This window comes from Carcharodon carcharias, chromosome 1 (genome assembly GCF_017639515.1).
Source record: "Carcharodon carcharias isolate sCarCar2 chromosome 1, sCarCar2.pri, whole genome shotgun sequence".
NCBI lineage: Eukaryota > Metazoa > Chordata > Chondrichthyes > Lamniformes > Lamnidae > Carcharodon > Carcharodon carcharias.
The window spans coordinates 93,665,615-93,678,520 of record NC_054467.1 but is presented as its reverse complement, the minus strand read 5'-3'; the positions used below and the strand labels follow the sequence as shown (position 1 = coordinate 93,678,520).

The following is a 12,906-nucleotide window of genomic DNA, read 5'->3' as shown; positions in this document are numbered from 1 at the left end:
ATGGTGTGCTCCACCAATGCTCAGCTCGCGCCAAGAGCCTCATTGTACCTTCTACCTGCAGGAGTCTGAGGCTGCCACATGGGCGTCATCAGCCACGTCCTTTGGGGGTACCCTTTGTCACCGAGCAGCCAGCCCTGGATCCTATTTGGTCCCTCGAAGATGTCCGGGATCTGTGATCTACTCAAGGCGCATGCGTTGTGGATGCTTCCTGCTTACCTGGTACAAACGTGCATGATCAGTTTCTTATGGTTGCAGACCAGCTGTACATTGAGCGAGCAGTAGTCTTTCCGGTTTATGTGTTGCAGTGCCTGTTGACAGGGAGCTTTTATAGCCGCTCGTGCAGTCTATGGCACTCTGCACCAGTGGGAATCCAGCAATTTCAGCAAAGCCAAGTGCTCTGGCATCCTGGCGTGCTTATCTCTGTCGAAGTTGATGTAATTGTGAGAATTGGCAAGAAGGGCGTCTGTGACCTCATGAATGCATTTGCGCATGGATGCCTGAGAGACCCCACAGAGGTGCCCAGTGGAGCCCTGGAAGGAGTCACTGATGTAGAACTTCAGAGCGACTGTTACTTTCTCAGCCACTGGCAGTGGATGCCCTCCCAGTCCCCAAGGCACCAATTCCTGGAGAATGTGGCAAATTTGAGTCACCAGATCCCTGGACATGCAGAACCGTCGTTGACACTGGTTCTTGCTCATCTGCAGATAAGACATATGAGTTCTGTCAACCCTGGGTCTTGAGAGCCACCTACACACAATGTCTCTAAGCTTCATCCCCTGTGTCCGGAGGAGGTCCTTGGTCTTGAGGGTCCAGCTCCTCCCTTTGGCGATCCAGGCGTCTCCATCATGACCTTCTCCTTCTTCTCTCCTGCCTATAAGCGACACTGCAGGCAGCAATAAATCCAGCTTCCATCTTCCTGATGGTCTCCTCTCTGCAGTATCAATGAGAAACAAACAAGTGTCAGCACTAGTCTCCAAGGGTCCCCTTTCTGTGAACGACTCATCAGTGAATGTGGGCTCCAGTGTCGGAGAGTACTCACCCCTGAAATGATGGCCAGTGCAGGGTGTGTATCAAGGCTCCCCCCAGCAACCAACATGACTGACTGCTATGACATTGCTTTGGCCAGGTGCTTGGATGTGCTGCTTTCAGCCCAGGCACTGGGATTCTCATTCACTGTACTCTAATACTAAACACTTGGGAATAATCATGGGGGTAAATGTTCATTCAGGAAATGAGATTATTTGAGGGGGGCCTGAGGCTTCTCTTCAGTGAACCCTCCAGCGCCAACTTTCTAACAGGCTTCTGGAGCCTGTTGATTTGTCCAATTGCTATGGAGTTCGTTATCAGTCTGGGGGATTTCCACACTGCGAACAAGGGGCTAAAACAAGACGACTGATTAGTGCACACATATACCACTCACTCACCCTGTCCCCAGTCATGTGTCTGAGTGCATCCTTCCCCACTTGTACCCCTGAGTACAGTGCTAGTCCTGCAGCCCCTTCCCCTGCCTCAGGCCAGTTACCCTCCTTCCCGTGTGCAGCCCTAACCCTGCAGTCTATTAAAATCCACTCCCGCCTTACCGCTGGTTTGTAAGTAGAGATTTGTCTGTGACACCCCTGTGAAAGTGAAGTGGTGCTGCCTGCAAAGCCTGGGGCTGAGTCCTGTGAGCGCTGCGTGAGCTAACCTGAAAGTGATGAGCGAAGTGCAGGTTGCCACGTGCACATCGCTTATATCCTGTTGTGAAACATGTCGTTCTAGTTGCACGCCGACAATGGCTGGAGGGATAATTCCGACAAGCAGAGCTTATAATGAGATGCAAATGTATTAAAATGATGTTCCCGACATGCCACGGCAGGAATGCGGCCCACTACTCATGGCTGGAATGGATGATCGCAAAGTGGTTTCACAGCGATGTAAACCGATTTTTGGTCCTCTCGCCACGTTGCCCACCGTGAACGGGGGCGGAACATCCTGGCCTTTGTTGTTGTCAAAACAACTGAGAGTCGCCTGTTATAAACCTCCTGCCAGATGGGCAGCTAACCTGATATTGCTTGTTTCATACCATCTTATAGTCAAAATCACCTCTCTGTGTCTCAGTGGGAGGCAGCCACATGCTTTTCGAGTAGCAGAGTGATGACACATTGTAAGAGTTAAATATTTTTTACAGGAAGCTAAATATATCCTTGTGTGTTTTATTGAAAAAGAAAAGAATCTCCCCATGTACCAGTCTTTTCTGAATAATCTAAAAATTAGATTGCAGATGAAATAATTCAAATAGCAAATTATGCTTTGTGATCAGATTTTTACGAAGCACCCGTTTTGATTTTAACCTCGATTTCCCATGACATGGCACACGGAGAATCAAAACCAAATTCAGTTGACAGCACTTTCTTCCCCTCCGATCTTTATGACCCAGGAGGACAAAGCAGTAATGTCATGGCAACACCATCACCTCCAACTTGCTCTTCAAGTCACAAGTCATCTTGATTTAGACATATAATGCCACTCCTACATTATTGTTGGGTCAATATTCTGGAATTACATATCTAATACTGCTATGGAACTACCACCAACACAAAGATGCCAGCAGTTTGAATCGATGGTCAGTCACCATCTTCTCAGATTAACTTGAAATGTGCAATAAACATTGGGTGGAATTTTATGGCCCTGTTGTAGTGGGGGCAGGGCTGTAAAATGTGGCAAGCCGTTCAAAAGCCCATCGACTTCAGCAGTACCATAAAATCCCACCATCGTAAAATTCTGCCCATTGTCCTGCAAGGATTTCCCATATTCCAAGAAAAATATATGATAAGTCAGGGTAGATATAGGGTATATTTGAACAAAATGCAATGGTGTAATTCAGTCCCTATTTTAAAGTAATTAATTCGGTCTTTATTTTCATATTGCCATTATAAATCTTATGTCCACATTTATAATGGAAACTGCCTAGGTAACGGAGAACACTGTAATTACACCCTCTTGACAGTGGTGGCACTGCAGCACCTCCATTGGGTAGAGGGTGAAAAAACAGCTCAACAATTTTATACAGGTAATCTTTAATTACAAAAAATGGTCACAGGAATGTCTAATTGAAAAAGGTGAAGCAAGTGTAAGCAGGTGTAAGATTTTAATAATATACTGGCACTAATTTTGCAGTGAGCGGCAATGGAATGACTTTTGCCATTCACCTCATGTACAAATGTCCACAGACTTTTAGCGGGCTTGTCAGTGCAACTTGCCATACTTCTGACATCAGCTTAAATTTGGCACATTCTACAGGAGATCTGTGAGCAGGACAACCAGCAAGGAAGTTGTTTAATACACCAGATTGAAGAACCTTCAGAGACAGCAAGAAAACAGGAAATATGTATTATATTTGACTGTTATATAGGAAATGAAATAAAGATTTGATCACAAACAAGGGTTAAGTGAAAGGTATAAAAGTGCCAAACACAAAGAACTGTAAAAATATTAAAGAAAAATGGGGGAGAAATTCCTCCTGAACTCCATCTTAAATGGGAGTCCCTTTACTTTGAAACGTTGTAGCCTAGTTCTAGATTTCCCCACAATGTGAAATATCCTCTATAAGCATCTACCCTGTCAAGTCCCCTCAGAATCTTATATGGTTCAATAAGGTCACCTCTTCTAAACTCCAGTAGATATAGACCTAATCTGTTCAAACTATCCTCATAAGACAACCTCTTCATCACAGGAATCAACATAGTGAACCTTCTCCGAACTGCCTGAATGCAAGTGTATCGCTCCTTAAGTAAGGAGACCAAAACTCTAGTTGCGGTCTCACCATGTTCTGTACAGTTGTAGCAAGACATCCCTACTTTTGCACTCCATCCTCCTTATTGATGAAGAAAACCATGCAAGTCTTGCAGGTAGCACAAAGTAAGCAGCACAAAGATGCAGCTTGACTGAGTGCTTAACTCTGCAAATTTGGTAAGTGAGGGAATTTGGTGCAATGTTCTGATCTTTTAGAAAAAAGGAGTGGTCTGAGGGAGGGAGACGGAGACAGCGAAACCTGAGAGCTGAAGACTGAAGGCATTACTTAGGTGAGCAGGCGATGATTGGTTGGAGAGTTTTAAGTTATTTTTTCCTCTCTAAGTAGTTTAAACTGGTACTGGGAGATATAATGTTCTATTAAACTTATAACATAACCAGTAAAACTCCATAATATAACTACTGATAATCATTGAGTGACATTTCTAAACTTGAAACCTAATTAGTTAAATAAAACACAATGGCTATAACTTCTGTTCTCCAAAGCGTCCCAGGGGTACACTAAAGAGGTGCTAGGACAATCACCCACACCCCACCCCTCCCCCCCCTCCCCCCCACCCCACCCCGCCCCTCCACCCCATAAATCCCTATGAAAGGATTTCATGGCAATTGCCCAGGAAGTTCAAACTTCCATTGGGCAATTACCCTGCACTGGGAACCATCAGGAACTCTGATTTAAATCGCTGCCTTCAGATCGTCCTGACTCTCTTGCAGGAATAGTTACCCAGGAGAAGTTAGAAGAAATAAAACCACTTCTAACTCTTGGGTTACTAGAGTACTGGCAGCTCCCCCTGACACCCCCTTCCACCCCCTCAGCTGCCTTCCCCAAACCCCGGCCACCTCCCAAATAGTCTGACTACCCTTCTGAACGCCATGGGACTCCCTGATTATCCTCCCCACCCAACTACCCTTTGGCTACTCTTCCCAACCCCCTGAACCCGCAACTACCCTCACGACGCCCCTACTGAGCACTCTCCAAATGATCAACCTAGCCCCCCCCCATTGACTACTGACCCTCACCACTAACCACCCAACCTTCCCCCCAACTGATCACCTCAACTGACTACCCAACACCCCCCACTGACCAACCTCTTCCACTAACCATCTAACCCACCCATCAACCATCCCCTCACTGACCACCCGACCCCCCCTCTAACCACCCCACTGAGCACCTGGCTGCCCCGCCAACCAAGACCCTTGCAACCAAACCCCCCCCACCCCACCACCGACCATCTGACGCCACCACCCACCCCCCACCCCCCCACACCACTCCTCCACCCCCATGACCAGCCCGGCTGACCAACCCCAACTAACCAATCATCCCACTGGCCATCTGACACTCCTCTCTGACTTCTGACCCCCCCAAACCCACCACACACCCTCCACCATCATATCCACTTTTCTTGCACGCTTACCTTCTCCCTGGCTTCTGAAAGTGGCTGGACCTTTAAAATTACCTGCTTTACGGCAGCTAGTGCCGTAAAAATGAGGGTGTGTCTTCCTTACCCTCGACTCTCCTGCACTCAACTGAAGGCTTCAGGAACCTTCTGCACCATTCTTACCCAGCCCGATTCAGAAGATTGGGTGAGAAAAGTGTGGCTGCATTTCAGTGCAACTAGGAGCTGAAGATTCGGGCTAATAAAGATGGCAGGGGAATGTGATGTGTTGCAGCTGTAGTACGTGGGGGCTGGTGGAGATGAGGAGGAATTTCTTCTCTCCTATGTTCTGAAGCATGCTGAGAGGGCTGTGTAAGTAGTGGCCCATGTCATGGCTTGTTCCTGAGGAATCAGCATAGTCTGTATAGTGCTGGCACTACATGAATGAATACCTTCGCATAAAGTTTTTATTTTCATAAAATAATGGTCTGAAGCCAGACAGTGGCCAAACTAAGGCTGCATCCCTGAAAATTAGAAAAAACTTACTTTGGACTGGCTCATAATGAACCCACAAGGCCTTTAATGAGCTTTTTAGTAGCAATGGATCTGTTCCACGGCCTGTTGCATGGCCCGCTCTTCCCCCAGCCAGCTTTTGGGAAAATGGCGGAGGAGGGAAATGGAGATGTTATTTCTGGCCACGTGCCTCTATGGCCATTCCTTTTCCCCTCATTCCGCCTCCATTTGGACTCGATCAGGACCAAGAAATTCCAACCCATTGTGTCAGTGTCAACTCGCATCACCATCACTTCACTGCAAAGGTGACTTAGATTACCTCCTGAACCAACTTGTTTCAATGGTTCTTACTAATAATTAACTTTATAGCATAGATTCATTTTGACTGACATAAATCCACCCATCTAGATGCTTTGGAGGAAATAGTTATAGCCGGATTGCATTTTTATTCTCTGGGTGGAATTTTATGGCCCTCTCGGGGTGGGGGGGGCCGATAAATGCAGCGAGCCATTCATAAGTCCTCTGACTTGAGCAGGACCAGAAAATTCCACCGGCAGGAGGAGCCATAAAATTCTATTCCATAATTAAATAATAAATAACAATAAATAATTAAAATAAAATAAAACTCTATTCCTTAATTTTTAAAATGATGACCACTAGTTTTTGAATATCCTTTTCACTTGATGTCCTCCGAATTAGCAGGAAGGAAATAATCAGCTAAGGAAGTTGGCGAAGGCTGCTAAACCGTGTTCAAAAATTTATAAATACCAACACAGAGCCTACTTTCAGAGTCAATGAGCACTTCTCTGCTTGCTTCAAAACATGTCAAGTAACCTATTTCTGACATTGGGAATCATCTGTCACAATAACAAAACAGACTTATTGTTTCCTTTCATGAGTTCCTCTGGGGTCTTTTCTGAATAAATAAATTAGATTTAAACTTTAACTGTAGCTTTGATGATGGGATAAAAGCTGTGTGGCTAATTATTGTTAAAACGAATGTCATCATTTCTAATTCAGTTTCCGTGTTTCATGGAAGAATGATTAATGAGATAGTATTTTACCTCCTCTGGAACTCTGCCGGATCCTCCAGCTCTGCAGAATTCATGTGAAAGACGCTGGAAAATGAATCCTGAAAATGCAATTAAATTGGATAGTTTATTTTTAATGTAGCAAAGGGATAATTCTGTAAAATAAGAGAGTGCTGCAGGGCTGTGAAGCCAAACACCTTTTAATGATCTAACCAAGCTCTATGTTCTGAGGATAAATTCACTCTCCTTTCATTCCTGTTTAAAACTTCGACGGAAGGAGACTGTTCAAAAACCATCACTGGGGAAAAAATGTAAAAACATTCCTTTAATTCATAACAGGCCAGAGAGAATTTTTCACAGAGCTGTTCTTTGCATTTCTCAAAGGAAAAAGTTCAATATTCGCATTTCTTTTGTTAAGACTGATTTTGATGTTTTGTTGTAACAGAGACCACGTAATTGATTAATTGGTCACACTCTCTTCAAAAGATAATCAGAACAATCAAAATAAACTGCCCACTGGCGTCAGGTGTGCTCGGTGGTGGGAGCAGATGATATGGCGAGAAGGCCAGGAATCAGTTTCATGACATGATAAAGCCAGTTTGCAATCATCTGCTCAGCCCGTCGATCGTGGGCCGCGTTCCCCGCCATCGGACATTGGGAACCTCATTATTGCACATCTGCAAATCATTATAACACCAGCCCACTGGACTCATCCCACCTCCATCCTCTGCCACTGGGTCATCTGCCCATGTCGGCATGACTGCACACCGGTACAGAACATGTCTTGACAAGCGTGACGTGCAGAAGTCAGGACTTATCGCTGGTGTCCGAGGAGCAGAAGCTGCTGAAGCCTGAAAACAATGGCACATTGGAGGAACATCCATAGCAAACCAGGTGGATTCTCAATGACATGGCTCTGCTGCAAAGCAGCTCATGGAAGGTGGAAAGTCACCATTGAGGGTCTTCTCACAACGGATGATGGTCGAGGGGATGAAGAGGAAAGTCCAGCTGTGTTTGGGAGAGAAAGAAGTACCGGGGGGTGGGAAGGGTAGGTCTAGGTTCGATTGGGAGAGGAAGAGGTGTCAGGATGGGGTGAGGTTGGGAGGTGGGGGGGAAGGTGTCAGGGGGTGAGGTTGGGGGTGGGGAAGGTGTCGGGGGGTGAGATTGGGAGGGGGAGGGAGTACTGGGGGTGGAGTGGGTAACGGGGAGAAGACAGCAACTGGGGAGGTAGGTGTAAGGCAGGTGGAAGTTGTAAGGGAAGGACTTTGGAGGGGGGAATGAGTTCGGGGAGGGGAGAGGATCCAGAGGAGGGGGAGGAAGGAGGGAGAGGGGCAGGAATAAGGCTGGAGGAAGAAATAGGGGCGTCTGAAAGGAAGGGTGAAGGAGTAAGTGGGGTTGGAATCCAGAAGGGGGGGAGGACTTAGGGGCGGGGCAGTCCAGGGTGTTGGAAGGACCAAGGTGCGGGGGGAATCTGGGATGGTGGGGGGGGGAGGAATTTCAAGGGGGAAAGGGTTTCCAAGTGGGGAAGGGTTGCCAAGGGGGAAGGAGTTCCAAGAGCGCTAAGGGTTCTGGGGGGGGAAGGGGTCCGGAGGGGAAGGTGTCCAGGTGAAAGTGCAAGGGAGAGCTCTGATGACTCCATGCTGGCCACCTTGGGTAGTGAACTTAGGGTAGGGATGGAACTAGGGAATGGTGAGAATGACCGAGGGCAGAGTGAAGCAGTAGGGTGGGAGAGTGAGAGTTCAATAGTAGTGGTAGAAGGGACAGCAAGGGTGGTTGGTGGGGACTCGGATACAGACATGGACCATGGGGGTAGGAAGGAAGAGGTCAGGGAGATGAATGTGGATTTTCAGGAAGAAAGGTAACGTTCACCTGGGCATCCATGAAGGAAAAGGGTTGTGGCTGGTAGGTCACAAAGGGGAGGTGGAATGTGATGCCGTAATGGGGGAAAAGGAATGAGTGACTGGGGGAGGGGAAGAGACGGGGAGCACATGGAAAGCTGAATCATGGCCATGCTGTCTACATCATAAGTGAAACGAGAGTCGTGGTGGGTGATATCAGGTGCTGCATGGGAGCGTGATCATTGGGTGGGCGGATCTAGGTCCCACCATGGGCCACCACCGTGCTTAAAAGGTGCTTAAGGGATGTGTCATGAAACCGGAGGGCTGCAGTCTTTTTGCCTTTCGGGGCCATCCTATCTTGTGTGTGGCAGTTCTGGGCTGGAAGCCCTGACGAGCTGAATGCACTATTGCACTTTAAATATAGGGCCCGGTGAGGTGATGACGTGGTGGGCAAATAAGAACCTGCCCGCCATTGAAACGGCATGTTTTCCAGGAATGCATAACTAATACAGCGGGTTTGGGACTATATGGTGTGAGAAGCCGCCATTGCAGCCGGCGAATACAAGGCCATTTTTCCTGCCCACTACTGTACTTAGTGCAATTCTGGGGTGATTCTGCCTATAGTGTTGCAAAAATGCCATGATGGTATTATAGGAGGGTTTATATTAATGACTGAATCATAAACCAGAAGCTGCTGAGAGTTTTGATCTACAGTCCTGCTATAAACACAATGTCCACATTGCAATTGAAGTGATTTTACCTGGTAAATTCATTTTGATTTACTGCTTCACATTAAAATTAGACCTATTCTTGGATTGATATTGCGTATATTGTAAAACATTAATTGTTTGGGTTTTGAAATGCCATCATTACTAAGTGTAAGTGTCCTACCTGGCTTGTTAATTAAATCTGTTGCAATCTCATAGTTTTGCCATTGCAAGTGGAAAAATTGCCATATCTGCCACATATCTCCTTTCATTTCCACAGGAGCTGGAAGTAGAAAATTTGCAGCCATTTTCCTGTCGTCCAGTATTTTACTTGCAGCCTTCAGCTTGTGTTAGCTTTTGCTTGTCTGTGTTTTTTTTTTATTCTTCAGCAGCTTTTAGTAGGTTGGAACATTTCAGCGTTTCTCTTTCAGTAGCTATGGCTTCTCTTCCAGCTTTTCAAAACTCAATCTCAGCTCCACTTCTGACACCATATTACAAGCTCAAAGACTACAGTCTTTCTATTGTAATGTCTTTATTGAACTGAATGTAACATGGCTGCCCCCAGACATACCCTCATGGTTGAGGTCACATGACTATGGCAAGCCAGGTAGGACACTTAATAATGATTTATATGAACACCTAGAGAAGGCATATATGAACAACTAGAGAAGCTGGTCCTTCACTGCAGATAGCCAATCAGGAAGATGAGATCTCTCCAGCTGCACAGAGTACAAAACAATCATCACTCCCAGAGGTCCACTGGATGCCAACAACGGAAATGGAACAACAAAAGTTACCACGGCAACAAGTGCCATGGGAACGACACTCCTGAGTGTCATTCCCGTGGCACTTGTTATCGTGGTAAGGAGAAGGAACATCATCCAGGCAAACAGCCAATGACAACAGGCATGTGTACCATTAAAAGATCTGCACGATTTAACAACGATGTGTGCAATGCATGTGTAGAGACTGACAAGAATAACAAACAGCTTAATGCATGAGAACAGTTGTGGTGTCATGGGTAACTTACAATTACACATGATAGCACATGCAAAATTGTCTGTTGTTCATTATGGAAAGGGCTGTTTGGATTTTGAAATGCAATCATTACTAAGTGTCCTACCTGGCTTGCCATAGTCATGTGATCTCTACCATGAGAGAATGTCTGGGGACAGCCATGTTACATTCAGTTTGATGAAGACATTACACTAGAAAGACTGTCGTCTTTGAGCTTGTAACACTAGTCATGTTTGTATGAAATTCTTTTTGCTCTGCTATTTAGTGGAGATGGAAGTGAAAATTGAGATACACAGTCGGGGAAATGTAAGGACAACCGACCTGTTTTATCCCTGACATTTTATTTTGAAGGGATTAATGCCTGTTATAATAGCAGACAAAGAATTTCTTAGGAACATGCTGCTTGTTGCTAATATGGCAGAGCGCAATCACCATTCCTTTATAACCATCCATCCTGTAAGAATTTTATAAACTATGTTAGGCTTGCATTTAAGACGGGATAGCTCATTGATCTTGAGCAGTCATGACATGAGTGTACAGTACAGGCTCGATGTACAGTTAGTCTTTTCCTGGTTGTCAGTTTGGTATGTCCATATGAAAACATTGGTGTAATTATCAATGTATAGGCGTACCCTAGCATTGCAGAAGGAAGGGTCTTTTGCTGCAGCAAAATGTATCAATCTGGGGCATCAAGCAATTCTCAAAATCTACAAGGCCATATTTTCATAATGCTAAACAGCAATGATAGTTTTGTGCTACCATGTCAATACTTGAATATTTTCTAACTGGTTTCTGTTAAAATCTAGTTTGTTCTATCTATCTTCTATTACTCTCAGAGTTGTTTTTCTCCCATGCCGACTTTGACCACATGAATTACAACAAATTATGGTCAACCTGCTTTCCTTATGGGCATTTTTAAATTTCACGGGATATGGGCTTTGCTGGCTGGACCAGCATTTATGTCTATCCCTAGTTGCCCTCGAGAAGGTGGTGGTAAGCTGCCCAGCCATCCCGTGAATGAATAAAAAAAAAATGTCCAAAAGGAAAACAGGCTGACCATAAAGAACCTACAATAATGCTTTTAACGTTCCCATCCGCCAGCCTCCACAGACGGGATGAACGTCTGCCCTCACAGACAGCTGGGCCAATTTACAAATGGAAAGAGTTCTGGAAGCTTCACTTTGCTGTACTTTTTAGCGACATGACAATGCTTAGAAGAAAAATATAACCCTTGTGCAGGAGGGACAAGAGATGTTGGAAGTATCCTTATCTATTCTTGGTTGAGAAGAAATAAGGGGCAAGTGTGGAGGTGGAGTTGAAAATTGAGACACATAGTCAGGGAAATGTGAGGAGAGGCCAACATTACAACCAACCTGTGTCATTCCTGACCTGGGGGTAGATGATGTTGTCACTGGGCACACAATAGAAAGCATTCCATTTCCAGGACTATCATGCCTCAACTTGTTAAGCACAAAAACAAGCAAAATAAAATATGAACAATGAAACAATTTATACCTTAGATATGGCATTTTCTTCATGATATAAATTGTGGGATTTAGTGCAGAATCATTGAATAATACATCACAGAATGTGGCCAATTGGCCTCACATGCCTGTACTGGCTTTTTGGCACGAGCCATCCAATTAATCCCACTTTCCAGCCCTGTAAAATTTCTCTTTCAAGTATTTATCCAATTCTGTTTTTAATGCTATTGTTGAATTTGCTTCCATTACCTTTTCAGTCAGAACATTCCAGATCACATCTCACTGTGTAAAAAAGTGTTTCCTCATATCACCTCTGGTTCTTTTGCCAATAACTTATACCTGTGTCCTCTGGTCATCAAGCCTTCTGTCACTGGAAACATGGAAGGAAGCTTGAATGCACATGGCGATGCAGGGGAGAGGAATATTGGAAGGAGAGTTTGAAACCCTGGAGGTGGAGCCTTGTGCAAGGCATTTGAGAGAAAGTGTATTTTGGGAGAACATTCCAAAGCGAATTCTTTGAGAGTGGAAATTGGAAACCCTTGTGTGAAAGACGGAGTTCAGTGAGATCGGTTGGCTCATGGTGTGACAAGCATCTGGGAGGAGTTGATAAGGGATTAACAGCATCTATTTGGGGTGGCACCTGTCACTTGGGTCGGGTAAAGCAGCATCCCAGCCAGAAGACCATTGACTTGCAGCGGGACCGGAAGATCGTGGCAGTGGGCGGGTGTGGAAAATCCCGCCCTTAGTTTCAGAGTGTGGTGTGCCTGACCACAGGTCACCTATTGGTTTACATGGGCTGTGTACTTATTGTGGTGAACATTAGAGTATAAGATAGCTTTTGTAACTTGTGCTATCCTAATAAGCCCGTATATTTCTGTAAAGGTATAGTTGTGGGTGAAGGAGCTTTGTAATATAGTTCATCTTTTCTTGTCTAATAAACGTTTTATTCTTGTGTTAAAATTTCATCAGCTGACTCCTCTGTTCAGTAGCCGCTCTCCACATTTCTAAACAAAAAATAAAAGATAGGATCTATCAAGTCTGGTTCCACCATGGAATCCGACTTGTTCAGCAGTAACATCAACTGGGATCATAACAAAGCATGCTGGGACTAATGGCATTTGCCTTCTGATAGCCAGTTCCATGCGCACACA

The 12,906-nt window shown here is 45.3% G+C and overlaps 1 protein-coding gene across 6 annotated transcripts in view; it reads right to left on the bottom strand.

Annotated features, from left to right (window-relative positions):
* pde5ab (phosphodiesterase 5A, cGMP-specific, b) overlaps positions 1–12,906 on the bottom strand; it is a 264,229-nt gene that overhangs the window by 199,978 nt on the left and 51,345 nt on the right. For all 6 annotated transcript variants that reach the window (XM_041198053.1, XM_041194077.1, XM_041195659.1 and 3 more), the window contains exon 7: positions 6,743–6,810. In XM_041198053.1, the coding sequence (XP_041053987.1) occupies positions 6,743–6,810 (68 nt within the window). The remainder of the gene's footprint in view (positions 1–6,742; positions 6,811–12,906) is intronic.